At 38.5% G+C, this 20,374-nt stretch overlaps 2 protein-coding genes across 4 annotated transcripts in view; both read right to left on the bottom strand.

The window, feature by feature from the left end:
• thbs4b (thrombospondin 4b) overlaps positions 1-18,326 on the bottom strand; it is a 29,312-nt gene extending 10,986 nt beyond the window's left edge. Inside the window, exons 1-13 of one of the 3 annotated variants that reach the window (XM_077736792.1) lie at positions 18,071-18,326; positions 17,222-17,384; positions 11,205-11,371; positions 7,018-7,215; positions 5,287-5,540; positions 5,108-5,210; positions 4,035-4,117; positions 3,912-3,963; positions 3,673-3,824; positions 2,105-2,242; positions 534-611; positions 322-474; positions 140-244 (exon numbers count right to left, since the gene is read on the bottom strand). In XM_077736792.1, the coding sequence (XP_077592918.1) occupies positions 140-244; positions 322-474; positions 534-611; positions 2,105-2,242; positions 3,673-3,824; positions 3,912-3,963; positions 4,035-4,117; positions 5,108-5,210; positions 5,287-5,540; positions 7,018-7,215; positions 11,205-11,283 (1,395 nt within the window). In that variant the 5' untranslated portion in view covers positions 11,284-11,371; positions 17,222-17,384; positions 18,071-18,326. Of the gene's footprint in view, positions 1-139; positions 245-321; positions 475-533; positions 612-2,104; positions 2,243-3,672; positions 3,825-3,911; positions 3,964-4,034; positions 4,118-5,107; positions 5,211-5,286; positions 5,541-7,017; positions 7,216-11,204; positions 11,372-12,599; positions 12,682-17,221; positions 17,385-18,070 lie in introns of those variants that run through there. The other 2 variants (XM_077736793.1, XM_077736794.1) reach the window with 2 other exon arrangements.
• Positions 18,327-19,401: 1,075 nt separating this feature from the next.
• LOC144210245 (BCL2/adenovirus E1B 19 kDa protein-interacting protein 3) overlaps positions 19,402-20,374 on the bottom strand; it is a 29,496-nt gene continuing 28,523 nt past the window's right edge. The window contains exon 7 of the mRNA XM_077736795.1: positions 19,402-19,977. Within this exon, the coding sequence (XP_077592921.1) occupies positions 19,929-19,977 (49 nt within the window). The 3' untranslated portion in view covers positions 19,402-19,928. The remainder of the gene's footprint in view (positions 19,978-20,374) is intronic.

The raw sequence follows: 20,374 nt of genomic DNA, 5'->3' as shown, positions 1-20,374 counted from the left end.
AGGTAGTCTGTCAGTTTATCTGTTATTCGGTTTGCTAAATTGGTTGTTTGTTAGTCAGTTTATGTGGGTTGTATTTTTTGTCAGTCAGAAAATTGGTCAAATTAGTTAATTCGTTGGACTGGTCGACTATATTCCTAACCTTTTTACAAGAGGCGTCTTTGCACTTGAGTTTTTCATCAGGATATCCATCAATGTCGGTGTCCTTTCCGCACAGGAAACCATTTCCGGCCCAACCGATTCCACACTGAAAGTACCGGCAACATTAGCGTGTATCATGGATGGAGATACATTTTTACACGAGTACAAGTGAGCAGTTTGTACCTGGCAGGAAACCTTTCCGTCTCTCTCAGCCGTGCACTGGGCGTTCATGTCGCAAGGGTTGGTTAGACTGTTAGCGCAGCTGATCTCAGGTTTGCAGCCTTTCACTTGGTCGCCAGTGAAGCCCGTTTTGCAGCTGCCGCAGTGATACGAGCCCTGCAGGGCCCAGGAGGGTTAGATTCCAAGCGTCCCGTGGCGGTTTGGCGCTGACTTACCTCGGAGTTGTGACAAATGGAATTGTCCGCGCAGCCGCCATTGTCTGGACCTTTGCATTCGTCAATGTCGTCGCACACCTGAAATGCAGGTCAAGCGAGGTGAGATTAACACAGTGTGTATCTTCTCAAAAAAAAAGAATTGTACACATGAATTAAACAATGGAATCTTGCATAAAAATACCGTTTTTCCACGACTATAAGGCGCACCACATTATAAGGCGCACCTCCAATGATTTTTTTTTCCTTATAGAAAGCACACCCCGTCTATTTTGGAGAAAATGTAAGACTTTTGAGTGCGCCTTATAGTCGTGAAAATACGGTATTCAAATATAAATGATGAAGAATCACATAGATGCCCTCTGGCAGACGCTACAGGTCTCACAAAGCAGCGACAAATAGACTGAGGGACAGTTTTTTTCCCCTCAGCCATCAGGACTCTAAACTTGCGGTAACACGACACACAATCCCTTCTGTGTAATAACTTCGGAGTGTGCAATAACAATGTGCAATATTTTAGAATTTACCTTGCCAGGACGAGACATTTTATATTTGTATATTACTTATTATTTTTTTTACTGGGAAAACGCACTTTGTGGCGTAGCACTGACACCAATTTCGTTATAAGCAGCTGTGTATGATGACAATAAAAGCTTTTGATTAGATTTTTTGGGGGAGATTTGTAACTGTATTGAAATTACAAGTGAAATCATTTATGTAACGGTTTGCCTCTGCATAGTTGAAACCGATGATGTAATCGGAAGTAAGGATCCGGCAGAAAGCATAGGACTCAATGGAAAACTGTAGTCAACACTCAGTCTTTATTGTGCAATGAGTTGGATTATTAAATTGGGTCAGAGAAGAAAGAACATGATTCCAGGGACCTTTTACCATGTTATAAGTTTAAACTGAGGGCAAAATCAATGTAATATACGAGTGAGAGAATGAGAGAACTTATAGGTTCCATTAAATTGGTTGTCGGGGGGACTATTGTCTAATGGCAAATATCTTACATTAATGCTTCTTGGCTCTACAAGCAACAACAATCGGGAAATTAATCGTTTATCATTTAAAAACATTAAAACTGAATTTTTTTCTGGTGCACTCTTAACTAAAGTCTCATATGCCCAAGTAGTTGTCATTTGTCCATCGGTCAGCAGGTTTTAATAAAATGTTTGGGTCAAAACAAGAGAATAGGCGACTTAGTGTCTGCTCCACTGCTCAATCCACTCATCCACCACTTGGTCAGGCGGAAATAAAAAATACAGGTTTATACTGGCAGCAGCAATTTCCTTCACAACACGTGTTAAGCATTTTTTCCCCCCAAAGAAATGATTGCATTTCTTCGGAAATAAACTGAAACGCTGCCCACCACAGCTATGAAACTAAACACATTTAGACGCCTGCTATTGCTTAAACCCAACTGAAATGAGATTAAAACTGTGTTTTGCACTTTTTGTTTTATTTTCCATAGAAAAAGACTATGGGTTGTTGTTCAGTAAAATCCAATATGTCAAATTCAGTCAAAAAAGAAAAACGCTGAGTTGATTGTAAGACTTAAAGGGATTATGTACCTGCTTGTTGGTTTGGGCAAAGAGTGCTCCAACACCTTCCATCGGCAGACCGGTGTAGCCCAGCGGGCAAGCATCGCAACGGAAACCGGGTACCGTGTTCACACACTTGACTCCAGGGAAACAAGGGTTGAATTGACACTGCAAGAAATGATGTGCACAAAGCGTGTCAATGGATATGCCAACTATACTGTGAAGACTTTATGCAGGATCGCAGACTGTCCTTTTCTGACAATGATACCATAACATAAATGCAATGTGAAATATAAAGAGATGAAATAATATTTAAACTTTTTTTTTTTCATAGAACCACTATTAGAAAATTCAAAGGATGTAAAAGCCAACTGGAAATTCTTTAGCTTTTATTTATTAAAGAGAAGATCGGATGTATTAACTCATTGGTTGCCATTGAAAGCGAGAGATATCCAATATATTTCACCCTTGTTGCAGAGCGGTACGGGAAATGAATGAATGCATGAACTAGAAAAAACTTCTCAAAACAAAGAGGTAAAGGTCAATTTCCCACAGACAAGTCATGAAAATTACAACCAAGATTGGATTATTTTTAATTACATTAATCTAAAATAAGTTATTGAAGTTCTAGTTTTCCACAATGATTGGACATAATAGATGGGAAATTTTGAGTGGTAAGTTTTATGTAATTTTAAAGCTGCAATAGAATGTAAGCTGAATTTAAGCTTCTTGTGGGGACTATAATCAATTATATTATTATTATTTGGGGGCCAATATTAACTGGGCATGGGCCATAGATGCACACTAGGTCGTAAGGTTGGACATCACCGATATAGACTCACTAACAACAATTAATGTATAAAATGACTGAATATAATTGGATTTGATCTATTTCTATGTAAGGTGACAAAATGTCACTTAAGTGAGGATTATGGAAAATGTGGCCTTTAATAAAAAAGCCGACCTTGGATTTAAACTATAAATTATGTAAGGTTAATTAAGGTGTCACTGAGGCTTTATATTGGTAATTTATGTCATTTATCATCTATATGAAGTCTCTTTCAACCCTTTAAATGTGTTTTAATTAAAAACAACAACAATCATCACTCTTGTAAACAGGGTATATTTTAATTGAGCTCAAATATTTTTTTGTCTGACCTCGTCGGACTTCTGATTGTTTTTGCTCGACATATGCAAAATTCATTAAAGATTTCCCAAATCTATTCATGTGATTGGGGTGATCAGGTCAATTTAAAGTATCAGAATTCGGTAAAAAAAATGTCTTTATACATTTTCACGTATTAAATCATTGGATGCCAGTAGCGGTGATTGTATTTGTTAATAACCCTCAAATATCTATCAAATTGGGGGAAAAAATGGATGTGCTATATTTATACCTTAAAACATGTCCACAGTATCCAATCGGGACATATCCACAAAAAAGTCAACTTGGACTCTACTTGCATACAAAAATATGCGATTGGGACATCATCAATATTTATAAGCGGTTGCATAAAAGCCGAATGGGCGTTTATTTATTCACTGTCAAGGGCGGATCATTTCTATCCTGTGGGTGAGTGACAACAACAAAAAAATACCTCATTCACGTCGTCGCAGTTGAAGCCATCTCCTGTGTAGCCGTCGGGACAGGGCCCGCATTCCACACCATCAGCAGTTTCCTTGCACATGCCATCACGGAAACACACGCCCGGGCCGCACCTGGGCTTTACCACTTCGGTTCCGCCCAGACCTTTGGAAGAAAAAAAAAAAGTGACATCTGAAACCAAATGTCCACCACTCAATCAAACACTGTGAATCAATGCTTCGTTAGCCTTACCGCATGCTTGGCACTCAGAGATGGTGTTGGTAAGGAAGGAGGTTTCTTTCACCTGCAAAGCCTCAGGTTAGATGAGCAAGAGAGGGCCGGGATGCAGTCTCTAAATATTTAAAGAGCACTCACCTGCTGGATGAGGATATCTTTCAGCTCATTGACAACTTTGGTCAACTCCATCATCTGATTGGCGAGTTGCTTGGTGTTGACCCCTAAATAGAAAGATTGGATTTGTGATTTGATCAAGTGATAATCAATTGGACTTGATGTGTTTATTGTATTTTTTGGACTAAAAGTCGTTTTAGTTAAATTGATTCCTTAAGACTGCAGTTTGTACTTTTTTCATTCTGAGAGTCATGAGAAATGTAAAGACTTTCATGGATTTGTTTACGATTTGGAGGGTGTAATGGGGAAAGGAAAAAGGTAACAGAGAACACAATCAGATATGCCAGAATGCGTATGACAGTTTGGTTTGTTTAGATATTATTTGTCTAAATAACTTTATATTAAGTAGACACCTAGATTGCTTGTTCTTCTCCATTACTTTACTGAAATGTAATGTCTTTTTCGTCAATCGTTCACATTCTTTTGTTCGGACCAAAAATACAATTAATATTTTGGGGGTTTGAGGCGGTTCCTTTTCACATTGCAATTTTTGCAAGAGTCTCAGGATTTGCTGGAAAACATGAACGTGCGCAAACAATCTCATCACTGGACAAAACTTTCTGCTCAGGGCAACACAGTAAAGTATGCAAGTTTAAAAATTCACACGGCTCCAGTGTGCTGTACGCATGCTCATAAGACTTTCTCCTTGATCCTAGTGCTAAATATCTTAAAAGTATCAGCATCTTGTGTGTATTTTCTATGCATGTTACAGCATAGTTTTTATGTCTGGCCAAATATCAAGTGTTGGTTATTTTCTGTTTTGCAGTAAAAAACAACAACAACCATTACCGGAGGAATTACTCACCTTATGATATTGACCCTAATAATGTGCTTTTGATTCATACAGTATCTCAGAAAGACAATGATTTTTCTCAATATTTTCCTTTCAAAGTAACACATGGACTCCCTATTAAAACCATGAATATGGAGGTGAAAATTGTGAATCAGGGGGCAGCTTATATGCGAGAAATTGTAAAATTCAATCATTTTAAGGCAACTTTAAGGGTGCCATTTATAATTCGGTACGGCAATTTTACCAAGCGTTTGCACAGAGTCTCTTTGCTGGAAATGGCAGTCTTGCAAGGAAGCAACATTCTCAAAGGTGTCTCCAACCACCAGCTTGAGCTCGTGCAAGCCCTCCTATTAGAATACATACAGTAAATAACCTGTCAACAATCCATCATCAATTCATACAATGGGGAAGGCGATGGTGTACTTGATCTTTGTTCAGCATGGTCTTCAGCTCCACCGTGCCATAGCCGGCTGGCAAACCTTGGAAAGCGGCGGGGAGATCCCTCACTGTCTCCACCAGCTTGCAGTCCAGATGCAGCTCCACCCCACCCGGGCCTCCCGTGGGCTGAAGACCCCTCAAATGGAACAACAGTTTGTGGACATTGCCGTCCGCCAGTGCCAGATTGTTGAAGGTCACTGAGCTTGTCCTCTTGTCGGTGCGCAGGTAGCGCAACACAGCTGAGGGAAATGAAAAGTAAATCTGCATTGAGTCAGCGCACCAAGGGGACAGTGGATTTAGTCCATGTGAAAATCCTACTACAGTGGTAGCCAAAATAGGGTCCGTGGGGTCGTTTAGTTTTTAATTGATAAAGATATCATGTAAAATGGCCCTCTAAATTGTAAATCATTTAAGATACAATGCTACATGATCTCAAGTTACATCATAATAGTCCATCATGTACCATATCATGGTTGAATGGGATTCCTCAGCATGTTATGACACATCGGGAAAAAAAAAAGTGACCAAGTGCAATATGTAGAAATAAGTAGCATTGGATTTCTGTCCGTGTAAGCCATTTGCTCGGAGACAACATCAGCATTAAAGGTTTATATGATAATTAAAGTCACAAAGGGCATCCGTGCATGCCTGATCGTGGTTATGTAATGCTTATTCAGCGCTCTGATTCATTTATGATGTACGTCGCAGTCAACTTGGCATATTTGCATTAATAAACACACTATCAATGCTTATTTCTGAATTGGTTCTCCACTGTTATATTTTTGCATAAAGAATTATTGATAACTATGGCGACAGATGTAATCAGTACAAAGCGACAAAGCCTTGATGTTAGTCGAGAAAAAAGAATAAATTTTATTTATTAATTAATTGATTGGCCGTGGCAATCTATTTCTAGTTTAAATTGGCGGTTCTTAATCTTTTCCTATTTATGGCCAAGAAGAAAATACATTATGATACTAGGTCCAAGTGTTAATCAAACTCAAGGCTGAGATTTGATTCCTAAAATCCTTCATTCATCGATATACTTTAACCACAGCTTGTCATTGTCAGCTCATTGTGTGCTGGAGCCTATTCCAGGTGACTTCAAGCAAAAAGCAGACTACACCCTAGACCAGGGGTGGGCAAACTTTTGCCACATTGACATTAAAATTTTTACAGCTGGGCTGGGTCAGCACAAGATCTGATACATATAAAAAACTGCATCCGTTAACAGTACATATGAAACATCAACAGAAAAAAAAAAAAAGGACTAAAGTATTAACATACTCATCACTCATCATTGAAGTACAAAGTAAAGTAAAAAGGAATGTATTAAGAAATATTAAAATATAATTTCCTCCCACATACCAAAAACATTCAGGCTAGTCTAGTTGAACACTAAATTGCCCCCAAGTATGAGTGTGAGCGTGAATGGTTGTCCTTTGTCTCCTCTTGCCCTGCGATTGGCTGACCACCGATTCAGGGAGTCCCCCACCTGATCCCCAAAGTCAACTGGGATAGGCTCCAGAACCCCCAGCAACCCTCTTGAGCATAAGCGATTTAGAAAATGAATGAAGAACTAAAATAATATCCTGTTAACCCAATGGACTGATTTTAGATTGCTTATCATGATTACATCCTATATTGCATCGTCTCAGCAACCAGGGGTGAATAAATTAGGTCACAATCGTCCGAGATTAGTTGATACACGTGTACCTTTGTTGAGCTTGCCCATCACGGTGAACTCAAAGTACTTGCTGTTGTCCTGTGGGTTGTACAGGCCGAACACAGTGGTGCCAGTCTTGGGCAGCAGTTTAAAGGAGGCAAGGATGAAGGCCTCATTGGCACCCTGTTCAACCAGACCACCTTGTAGAAGGTCAGGCAGGCAGTCAGGTGAGGTCAGCAAATCGTACACTGCCAAAGAGATATAAAAAAACATAAACGTCAAGAAAGGAATACCGCTAAATTTCAATGTGGGACTGATGTATGACAACCATGTGTAATAGTTTAAGGCCGTATGACATTTTTCATACACACTTTAAATACATTAGAAATGTATGACAACAATGTAAACGTAGGTTTATATTAACAGCTTAAAATTGTAAATGTATTCAGTAGGAGGAAAAACCATTTGAAAAAATATATATTGTTAAACATTAAAATTTAAATATACGTTTCAAATTAAAATTCATTTTAATTTAATCTCATAACCATTACAAATAATGTGAATTTTCAACTGTATTTTTTTAAGTCTGTAGATTTTCCAATGATCAAGGTTTAAGGACAAATACATTTCAGGTATAAAGACAAGTTTTCATGTAAGAAGTCCACTTGGAAGTACCACAGGCACCAGCCAACTATAATCAAAAGATCGTCTCAAACCCCTCCAATCAAAATTGATTAGTTAAGGCTTAAAAATACATGCTTTTTTTTTTTTGAAGCAAGCTTTTTTTTACCCAACATTGATGCGATTAGGCCCAATTTCTGATCATGTTTGCATCTAAAAACTTCCTAATCCAACCCCCTAAAACATATAATTGACATGTTACATCTTATGTGACATCAAGCGTGGAACATAGTCTAGGACCCAAATGAATGGAAGTGGTCCAAGACTTGATATGAAGTGCTCTAACAAAATGTTCATTCTTAAGGTAGAAATCTCTACAAAATAACAAGGACTTGTAAATCAAATCAGAAAATCTAACCTGACATGGAAGACATGGGAAAACAAGGAACATTGTAAAGGAAGCATGGCATACCAACATGGCAAGAAGCAAATACACAAAGACTGACAAATATGAGGATGAAATAGACAGACAAGGCTTGATTGCAAAATACACACAGCTGGTGACATGAGAAAGGGAAGCCCAGAGGGACACAAGAGACAAAAAGCAAACAAACCAACTAAAACCCCAACTAACCCTAACATGACGTGGGATTTGCTTCTTAATAAGGCATAAGAAGAAAGGTTTTTATGGTGAAAATAGTAGATGAAATACACTTGAGTTCACAGTTTGTTCTTTAACCATTTGTCTTAGCAGCAGGCCAGACCACTCGAAGTCATGGGGTTAGGTGAGCATGTGTGTGTGTGTGTGTGTGTGTGTGTGTGTGTGTGTGTGTGTGTGTGTGTGGCTGGGCCGCCATCTGCACACATCATTAAAGCAAAAGCAACCAAAAAGCAGACAGCGTAGGTCCTTTATCGCCCGTCATCAAAATTGCTCCAAAACACTGACGCCAAAATTGTCTCTCAACCCTGCTTTTCATTTGCCTCATTTCTGGCCAAACTCACCGTACATCATTTTAGCAAGACAATCATTTATTACAGCAACTGTTAATCATTTTGTATGAATTGGTCACCAGGTTTTTTAGGTACACAGCTCTGTACCGAATGCAGGAAGGTGAATCCTTATACTATCAGGCAGCTATCAGTTGTTTGTCTTATGTAGTATTATGTTTACTGAATACTGTGCTAGTTAGTACATGAATAATTTTTTGAAAGGCTATTTTTACTCCAGAAATAACATTTTGAAATAATGCTTCTTTCACTTGATTAAAACCTTGAATAAAACAATGCTTATTTTAGCTTTTTAAAATATATTTTTATATTTTACAAAATAATTTTTGAACTAAAAACACAGAAAAAAAGGATTTAAAAATATACAATTATTGATTTAAAAGGGGAAAATCAGCAAATTTAATATACATCTATACTCTTCATTTTAATTTGATCCTAAAAGAGAAAGTCGGAACTCATGATTTACTTTCCTGGGCCACACAAAATGATACAACGGGCCAGATTTGGCCCACGGGCCACTACTTTGACACGTGGTCTAATAGATTCTACATTTTATTTGTTTCTTTCCTTTTTAGTTGAAAATGTGTTATTAGGAAATGTGCTGAAAATTTCCATTTTGTAAGGAAGAGATAAAAAATCAAAATATATACCCAAAAGATTTCCCTCTGAGGGTTGACTGTCTTTTTGTACTAATGCGTCTTACAGTATTGCCTCACTCAAAAAAACATTAGTGAAAAGTGATAGAATAATAAAGACGTTTGTAAAATTCTTCCAAGAGTATCAAGCCTTTGTTCCATTGCCAAAAAGTCAGCTTGAGTATTATTAACGAGAGCTCGTAGTGATCCATCCATATTCATCTAATAACTTCACACAAGGAATGGATGATTTCACATAAAACACTTGCGATTGGATGTCAACAGATTCCAAGAGGAGGATGACGGACGCCGCTGTCTTTTTTTATTGGACTTGATGGCCTTTTCATCAACGAGCCAATTAATGAATGTCTGAAAGGTTGCCTATCTATCGTTCACTTGGGGATTTGAAAGCAAGCTAGTAAAATGTAAACACCCATTCATCCTCTCCTACAGCCTCATCTTTATGAGGATGGCACCTTTGGACTTCTTATATACCTCTTCCAAATGGTCAAATGTACAGTAAATAGCCCCCATTAAAGTGGAGGGAAAACAGTCCTGATGGTTGCTAATTGGGAAGATTAACCTGATTGAATAACCCTTCCTTTCTTGCTGTCAGATGTTAAAATGGGTGTCAAAGCTATGGCCCTTGGGCTATAGAAGTGGCTCACTCGGGGGGCCTAATTGGGCCGGTGTTTTTGTTGTGCTTGATAGACAAATAACTCAATTCATTCATACTGAACATATATAAGTACACTTTTGACATCTGTCGTAGAACCGGAAATGTATGAGTTGTGTTATCAAGTGTGTACACGACTGAGTTTGCCTCAGTTTAGTTTCCACAGTCACATTCGTTCATTTGTCCCCTTCGAGTCAAAATGACGCCAACAATGGCGGCCATTGCGTTTAGAGAAGCCAAAATTCCCCCCAAAAAACTGTCCTTAAGAAAGTACTTCCTCCTCTGACGCACTTTCAATTTTGTATTCCGACTCGTCGCATGATAACATCAACGAGTCTCCACTACTTTTTATCATTGAGTTATATCTCCTCTTTACCTTGGATTACACCAGGGGTGGGCAAACTATTCAACAAAGGGCCGCAGTGGGTGCAGGTTTTCATTTCAACCATTGAGAGGGCACCTTTTCACCAATCAAGTGTCCAACAAGAGCAATCAGTGGATTGAAGTCAGGTGCTTCTGGCTTTCTACAGAAATCTCATTGATTAAACTGTCTGTGCTATATCAGTTGGAACAAAAACCTGCACCCACAGCGGCCCTTGAGGGCCGGTTTGCCCATTCCTGGATTACAAAATCAGTTTCAACTATGCAGAGGCAAACCATTACAAAACATATGTGACCAATTTCAAAAGCTACCATTCATGGATCTAATTCACTATTGCAATCATATAGAAAAAAAAACTATGCAGTTTAACAGATTTCAACAAGGACTCTTGTCCATATACATGAAAAAGTTTTCCATTTTCAAAAATGGCTGGACTTCTTAACCTTTGCCCACCTTTTCCTGATTATAGGGAATGGTGTTCCTTTTGTTGTAAACAGCAATTATTCTCTCCAGCAGGCAAGTGTGCGCGTGTGTGACCTGCTTGGTCACTATCAGATTCTAGCTGATCATTTCCATGTGTGCAACCGAGCTGGGGGCAAATGTTTAAATTAAAAAATAGAAGAAAAAAAGAACAGCTTCACTTCAGCTCAGAGATTTGAAACTAAAGAATTTGTCTCACTTTTCACACATCATTTATAATTCCTTGTGTATTGGCCATTGCTTCATATCATATTCTTTTTTTTCTTCTTCCCAGGCCTCTGCTTCATCCATTATGTAGTAAAATCAAACAAAAGTGGGTTTGAGTACACGCCGTTGGAGCACCTCAACCTTTCTCTACCGACATCCCGTACAAATTGACGCTGTTAAAATCGAATCAAATGTCACGTGAGGCCATCTTAATTATGGATGACTCACCTAAAGCCTGGCCTTCTACGTGAACGCAGAGTTGTAGTAGAAGCTGCGCGGCGACGATCGCTGCACTCCACCGACCCATGTTGCGTCCGACTTTGTGTTTCCAAGTGTCTGATGGAAGCTGGTGAGTGGAGTCCCACCAAGGGAGAGAGGAGGAGGAGGAGGAGCGTCTGGGAAAAACAGAAATCAAAAGACCATATCATGTGGAGAAGGCGTTGGTGGACACGAATCCGACTGCCTGGCTTCAGGTTTGACCAGGGCCCCTAATGTTTAGGCTGCTAGTATGAAGTTCCTGGAACGAATCGTCTATATTTGCTCGTGTATTCCAAACATTGTGTCCACACCTACTCCTTCATCGGATAATCCCAGAAGAAAAAGTCAGAAAATGAAGCCAAGTCTTTTACAAGACTGAATTTAGGTTTTCAGACAATCTGACAAAAGTGTCTCAGGGAACTTTTTTCCCCAAACTGCAGAGACAAACCAATTTATGCACAAATCCACCTTTTTTTTTTAGTTTCACTGTGAATTTTGATATCCATGAACTCTTTTTTAAGATGCTAGCAATAGTATGGGAAACAAAAGAACATGGCGTTAGCCAGTGTTGTTTTCATGACTAGAATCGTGAAAAGTGCATCATTGAAAAATGGCTGCTTGTAAAATTGTAATATATTTGCCATTGAGTAGATATTATGTGATTGGAGCATAAGATGCAGCCACACTGGGACTGTGTCTCTCTTTTTCTGAGTCACAGCGGCCATGTTCTGGTTCCTTACCTTTCCCAAGTGAACTTTAACGGTACACTGTTTTTGGGACCCATTTTCCCTTTTTCAAATTTGTATTGTGTAATAAAACCAATAAAAAGCCTATTCCCTTTGTTGGATCCTGTACTCTTGTGACTTAGTATTTTTTTTTTTAAAGAAAGCGAATGACAAAGTTACATGAAAGATTTTTGTGTGTAACATTTCAATAGTTAGGAAGATTTGTGAGTCTTGATCATTTGATTTTTTTGTACTTTTGACAGGATTCTACCATTTAATTAGTATGGAAAAATCAGTGAAAATGGGCCTTGAAAATGTGCGACCAAAAAATAGTGGCAAACAAATGTAATAGTAAAAAGCTCACGTCCTTGGATCCCTTAAAGTACCGAAAAATAAATGGAAGGTGAGTCATCGTTTCCCGACTGTCTGCCCCAGGTGTTCTTTGTGGAAAATAAAACTTGGTTCGGTTTCATTTTCATGAGTTTTGCTTCTGGGTCAATAACGATGAACCCTTCAAAAGAGGATCTGGGATGATGTCATCATTAAGTGTCGGTATGTGGTAGTTGAGACAGGATAACACACGTGCATGCTTATTATGGCAGTCGCTGTAAACCACACTGACAACCTGAGTAATACTCACAAAGAGAAAAGACGGAGCAGATGTTTGCACTGTGAGCGAATGTCTAGCAGCTGATAGTACTTTTACACACCATCTCCAAAAAGGAAGCACAATCACTATAAAGAGAACATTTATTTACGTTAGTGGCATGGACACTATTTTCCCCTGCCAAAGCTAAAAAAAAAAATCTATATTGAGCTGAGCTATAATAGTGCAACAATTGTTTAAAGCAGTAATTCTAAGTCATATTTAAGAGAACAAAGTCGATGTGGTCCGTAAGTACCTGATTTTGTTAGTATTCAGCATGTAAATAATTCATTTCAAGATTTAGACTATGTATTCGTATATTTTGCATACCGCTTATCCTCACGAGAGTTGCGGGGTGGTGCAACCAACTACAGGCACCAGGTAGGGGACACCCTGAATTGGTGGCCAGCCAATCAGATTGTACAAGGAGACAGACAACCATTCACACATACACTAGGGGCAATTTAGTTTGACTTTTAGACTAGTGGGCAATTTAAAAAAAAAGGATAGAATCTGAATATAGAGGTGTTTGGGATCAGCAATTGTTCAGCTATTTTGTTTACTTTGACTTAAGAGCAACCCTTCCGAGTGCAGCAAATTGGCTGATCTCAGCAATTCTTTAACAAAAGAGGATTACAGCTGTTAAATCTCATTCCAAATTGATTTATTCCAATAACTAAACATAATAACTATTGTTGTATTTTAGGTAACTTTATTAAATTTACTTTCAGGCTATTTGTGGCACGAAAAATGGACAAAATGCAATTATTAAAAGCATAATGAATTCCGTAACAATGCAAAAACATGATCAAAGATTTCTAATTATGAATAAAACAAGAAAAACAGACTCTATCCAATGGAAACAAACACAACAACAAAATTCCATGTGTAAACTAACCAAACAAAAGAGGTTAGATGACAAAACTTCTCTCAACCTCGCCCACTGAGACCCAGTCTTGATTTGTATTACCGAAATGTCCCACAAAAAGCAAAGGACAAAAAGTTGAGGCTCTCCTTTCGAACTTCTATAGCTTCTGATCATATCTTTAAAATGCTGCCCACGATTCACGTCACACAAATGTCAGCAATTACCTCAAAGTAAATGCGATGTTAGGCAGATATAGTACGTAAGACCTCATCCCAGCATGATTTTTATCGTCCATTTCAGCACTTTTCCGACGGACAGAAGCAGCTTCTATGCAGCTTGCTGTGACCGCCGGCCTCGCAAAACCTGCGGGATGCTGGAGTCTTACGAGCTTCGTACCTGAAGGAAGTTATGTAAGAGCTGCCAGTCAGCGTCTTTGGAGGACAGACCGCAAATTACAGAGTTACATTTCTGTACCAGACTAAACGTTGGAGACAAAGTGTGTTTTAAAACTTTACTGGTACAACCTCACAAAATAAGGGGAATAGGTGTGTGGTCTCTAATAAGGCTTCAAAATGTTGTCAGCTATCATTCCGGAGTCCTCATAGCTCTGACATTCATTCTAATAGAATTCAAAAGAATGCAACGAGATGGATTTACAAGTGAATTCCCATTATGCATTTCCATGCTGCATTTACACTGCTACCAAATCTGGATCAGATTCTATTGAAATTCTGTTTAGCTGTTGGAGACTCTCACAGCCTATACCAGGGGTGTTAAACTCATTTTTGTTGTTGTCGTGGGCCACGTGTTTGTTTCAATTACATCCGGAGGGCCACTATGTCTTCCAACTAGGCTGCCAAAATTAATCAATTAATAAATTGTCAGCTTTTTCGATCGTGCTAATCGATAGATCATTTTTGGACATTCAAATTAGTACAATTTCTTTGCAATCATTGAATTAAGATGAGGAAACATGGGGAAATAATTTACAATCTTCATGTGAATTTTATCATGAAACAAAAAGTTGGACTTTACTTTCTTGGGTCACACAAAATGATGCGGTGGGCCAATTTGGCCCGCGAGCCGCCACTTTGACACCTGTGGCCTATACTATGAGCAGCAGGTGGAAACATTGATTGCCAGCCAATCACAGGGGATAACCCTACTATCCATGTTTTGCAAGTATGGGAGGAAACCAGAGAAAACGTTTTGGGGGTGCATTAGAATTTTCATTTTGATTTAATGTTAATGTTATTTAAAAAAATGGATTTCTAAATGATTCTGTAAAGAAACGTGGCTATATTACATACACTATCAGATCTCTTACTTCACTTCTGCAGAATCACTCAAAATTTTTGCGGTTTCTGAAACACAAAACCTTTCTCCTGCCCTCCTTTGAAAACACCAAAAAAGTCTGAAGATATCTCCGGAGGGGGAGCCACACTTTTCTCCAAGAGTTAAAAGTAATGACCCACCACACCCTAAAAAAATCAACAACAACAAAAGTCCCCCTTGGGCAACAACCCCTGTCAATGGATGATGGGTTGACCATATGTGCACCCCTCCCCTATCCGTCACACTTCACCTCCACTGAAATTAAAACACACTAAATCATTCCGGCGAGTCTACTATGGTCTCTTTTTTTTGACACATTTTACAGCCCCCAGCCGTCATTAATGTCACGCCTTATTGACTTATATTCTGCTTAGTGCCACAAAGGAGAATTCCAGTAGACAAAAAATACAACTCATGCATTGTGAACCATTGATTGTTCTAGAAGGTGGTTTCAGAATATTGCATTGTCGGCAAGCGATGTGACAACTGTAAGCAGATTCCACACATGCACACACACGCACACAAAAGGAGGTAGAAATGTATATGGAGGAAATGAATGGTGCGTGTAATGTAACAACAGTGGAAGCAAGATGAAAAGAAAAGAAAAAGCTGCAATGTAACGGCTGTTTTATGCAATGATTTTTGAGAACTATAAAAGAAGATGTATTAAAAATAATAATCAAATCAAGGATTTGTACTTAATTCCTATTAGAAATAGTGAGATTTAATTTTGAATTATTTTTGGAAAACCAGACCAATTTTATTCCTACAATAACATTTTTTTAAACCTAACAGTAGCAATTTTACAAAATATTCATGATTTAACTGGCTTTACACAATGATACTTTAAACTAAGAAAAAAACATACATGTACTATTTTTATAACTCACTCTCCCAATATATACTAACTACATACAAGTTTTATAACAATTTCTATACCTCTAATAAGATTGTAGTCAATAAGGAAAATTAGTTTGGGGAAATTTTAAAACACCGACCATCTTGATAAAACCGTATTTTTTAATTATCATTATTTTTTACATTTAAATAATCACTTTGTGAAGTATGGAGTCACCGTATTTAGCCTCCATACTGAATTCTTGACAATACTGACTTTGACGTGATTAAAGTAAACAAGGAAAGCACGAACTTTTTATCTTTTTTACTCTTCACATTTGAGACATGACGTAGTGCCTAGCCTGAATGGCGGTATTAAGAAACGCATTGCGTTGTGTAATTCCCAACTGATTGGACCAAATGTGCGGCCCACGATTTCTAAAATCCGAAAATCATTTACAGTAAATAACTTGCCATACATCCCTCTGGTAAAGGCATTAGCTTATGAAATGACAGGAAGTTGCGAGTCTATTTCGACCCAAAAAAGGAAAAACTGCCGAGCCAGCGCAACCTTTGCGCCCCTGTGCCTTTACGCACCAGCAGGGCCCACCACACGTTTTCAATATCTTTACTTTAGCATATGCAGCTCACTACCTTTCAGCTCAATGGATGACTGTAGTGAAGCAGTAAACTGGTACTTGCCGTCATAAAAAGGACGTCCTCCCACAAAGTAGGATCGAATATGACAGTTAATAGCAAGCTCAGCCCACGCGTGGAATGAAATCATGCTCAACCTGGAGGCGTCAAAGGGGTGGTAAACCCCTTGAAAAGAGAGGAAATATCTAGGTGGACATTGATAGATTCATATCTGAAAAACTAGTAATTAGTGCTTGATGAAGAATTTTATAGATAAAAAACTATCTTCACAGTATTTTTCTCCACTTTGTTCAACATTATGGTGAAATTGTCATACAACATCCCAAGAACTGGTTTGAATGAAAACCTGCACCCACTAAGGTCCTTTGAGGACCAGTTTGACACCAGTTTGTCTTTGGTTATAAGTATGACACCCATTTGGTCGTCATTGTCTTTGGGTATAAATATGAGCGTTAATGGTTGATCTTCTCAGTGTGTCTTGTGATTGGCTGGCAACCAATTTAGGTTGTAGCCCACCAACAGCCCGTAGTTGGCTGAGGTGGGCAGCACCCTGGTGTTCCTCGTGAAGATTTGTGGTATGGGAAAAGAATGGTCTGCCTAAAATATGTTCATTATGCTTTAACGTGAGGTTGTGCATAAAGTGTGGTATGTGGATTGGTTTATTTTTATCTAGCGCAGGATAATAACTACAATTATAGCAAATCTTTTGTTTCAAGCATGAGGTTTTTGCTTATCACGTGGAATTTAAGGAATGAAACCTTGTATGTTCCAATGTGCATTGTTGAATTGCTGAACCACGTGAGATAGATCAAACTTCTGGACTAAACGCTTCCCCCCGTTTGTGGTGAAACCTCTCAGTCTGAGAATGTTATGTGAGAAAGTGTGGCGAATACAAACCAGGTGCCTGGTCACTACTTACTTTGTTGTTGTTGTTGTAGTAAAGTCAGTTGGAGGCCAAATGACCTCATGGGATATCACACGTGAGGAGGCCTGCCACGCCTGTTTATGCTCAGACCATGCATTGTTCCGATCCAAAACTTCTTAGGCCTTTCACATCACGTTCGTGGGGAAAAAGGCAAAACCTATAAAAGTTGTGAAGCTAGGTAACATCTGACAATATAATCTTCATTCTGAATGATACATCTACTTACAAATGATTCTATTTGTGAAATATTTAGATTATAAAGGTAACATAATAAGCATAATTGACCGGAGTCGGTCCATCAGGTTTTTTATTTTATTTTTGTGACTATTTTCATTGTATGTTTTTTTTTTTTGGTGGGAAAATCACGTAGAATTACGTAGATAAATATTTTTGTAACTATGTTTTGTAAATCTGCAATACTAAAAATATATTTTTGTACTCCCATGATTGAGTAATTTTCCTAATTCCAAATTCCTAAAAAAAAAAACAAACGAATAAATATGAACCAATTGAAACAAGCATTCATGAATTGTACGGCACAGACGGGGCGCAGACACTTACAGAATCCTGCCTGTCAACGACCTCCATTCAAACAAAACGTCAAATGACATAAAACATATCCGAAATGTGAACACACTCGCTGAATCCGGTATTTATTTTTAAAATGTCAAGAAACAGTTGCTTTCCCAGTGGATTTTTCCTAACATTTTGCCGGCCTTTCATTAGCTAGAAACATCTCCATGATGCCGTATCCGAGGTTAGCGCGCTGCAGGCGGACGCGAGTGCCAGATTGTGTGATAAAGCGGCCACTGGGACCTGACAAGGGAACAGAGCCAGTCCTACCTTAAAACGGTGTGTTCCAGGTCGATGCCAACCGTGGGCCGAAATAGGGTAGCGTGACCTTCTGACCAAAAGCCCCTTGTTTTGGGCACATTTTCATCTTATTCTCGGCAGCTCCGGACAGCAGTGAGTTCCTGATTCATGCATTTCCGACTCCTAGAATGAAATTATTGCAATAATAATAACACTGCGATTGGTTGGCAATCAATTCAGAGTGACACTCGTGTATATAAGTATGAAAAATGAACGACTACGTTTACTCTTTAAATCAAAGGATTGCATGAACAGTTCAGTAATGACAGCACTTAGTTCTTGTATAATTTGGCATTATTTCTGAAATAATGTAACCTTTAACTTTAATGCCAGAATTTCTGTAGTTTTTGTCCCCTCCCAAGTCTTACTCAAAGTCATCATTTTAATCTCTCTGACAAATGCTAACTGATCTTCCCAGGAAAGGCTCCTTGTGGTTTATGGCAATGCAATAAAAGGTTCGATCCTTGTCTCTTCTGGGAAAGAAGCTTGTTTAAAATGAAGAAGAATGGAGCAAAGTATAGAATGACAATAGCAGATGTCTTCCATGAACCCGCAGCTTTCCTATACAATGGTCTATGCATGAAATGTGGTCGTTTTAGTCAGGATTATGCTAAAATATAATTTCTCTAACACCCACGGTACCTTCAGAGACAAGAGATACAATTTCAACAGTTTCTTTTTAGAGAGAGGCCATCTTTAAGGCCATTGTCAGATTTTCAATGCGAGCAAAAATCACTTAAATAGCAATTGTCACCATTCTGAATTTATTTATGCAGCTGCATTATGATGCATGCTGTTTTGAAAGATGTGCACACCATAAGAAGCAATGATATTTGCATTGAATTGTAAGAAAATAAACGTAGCAAAAAAGGGCCTTGACCATTTTATTTAGTAAGGTCATTATTTGCTGTTTTTATTAGATGCAGTGAAAATATTATTCATTTTGGTTTTGGGAGAATGCAAAGGATTATTTTCCACATTTCTTGTATTTCAAGGTGAAACCTGATTTGAAATAAGAGTGTAACAGAACAAATGAAAACTGGATACTCTAGTTCTCTTTACTGCCATTGACAGATGTCAAATCCATTTGAATCTAGAAAAACTGGCAATGAATGATCATGTTTCGGTGCCATTGACGTTGGTAATTGTCCACTCCATTTAAAATCGGAAATCTACCAAAACCTTCAAGTTTAGACGGATTTTAAAACCTGCTGCTTCCGTCACATAAATTCCTTCTTCCGTTTTTGTCACGCCTAACGAGCCCTACGGCAGGGATTGAACAAAAGAGAAAACGCCCACTCTAGGACTTTGTAGGAAGTGACGTTTAATGGGATCATGATTGTCTTTGGGGTAGGTTAAACATTTAATTGGATTAAGGGACACACACAAAAAAGTACACTGACTTCCGAAAACTACATGCCTGCTTAAAGTACAGGACATGGGAAGAGGGGGAAAAGTCGATTTTAGTGGTACGGAGGGACATTAGTACTTGTGACAAATGACAGCCCACCCCCACCAACACCACCAAGGTTATCTGGAGGGCTGGCATATATTAAACAGACATGGCGTCCTTTTCTCTTTTGTGTTCTTTTTTTTCCCTTTTATCATCCGGTCTTTTCTCTGATTACTCTTTAGAGGCGAAAGTGACCTCAGCATGATTCATTGGCCAGCATCCAGACCCTTGAGGGCTCTAACAACATTGCTACACACACACACACAGACACACACTCACACACACTCACATTCACGAACACATGCGCAGAGACGTAAAAGCAAACAAGCGAGGTACTACACTTTCACCCTCACAGGGGTTACCCTAAAGCTAATGTCACAGCGTACTAGTTGTGGAAGCAGCCAAACGTTTTCCGATGTAGATTCTAAAAGAAGAGAGAAAAAAAAATACAGATATGATTCCTATTTTATGCTGGCCAAGAAGTGTCAGGGGAAGAACATAGTCCAAACACTTTTCAAAATTTAAAAAAACCCAAGCAAATTGCCCATAACACAAATGCAAACTTATGACTCAGAAGTGGACATTTGGACTTCAAGTCCTGCCATGTTGCTGATGCAGAAATATATAGTAATATTATCTAAACAATGCAACTGAACATACATACACTAAATAAAACACAAATCCCAATAAATCATTATCTTATAATTTTCTCTGATTTTTGTGTTTCCTTACATCTTTGATAAAAAATTGCAACACTTTGATCAATTTTAAAGGGTTTAGTTGGTAGTTTTGTGAAGACCATGGAATGAGATAGGAAATTT

Source organism: Stigmatopora nigra, chromosome 17 (assembly GCF_051989575.1).
Source record: "Stigmatopora nigra isolate UIUO_SnigA chromosome 17, RoL_Snig_1.1, whole genome shotgun sequence".
NCBI lineage: Eukaryota > Metazoa > Chordata > Actinopteri > Syngnathiformes > Syngnathidae > Stigmatopora > Stigmatopora nigra.
The sequence above is the reverse complement of the archived record's forward strand: the minus strand, read 5'-3'. Positions and strand labels throughout refer to the sequence as shown.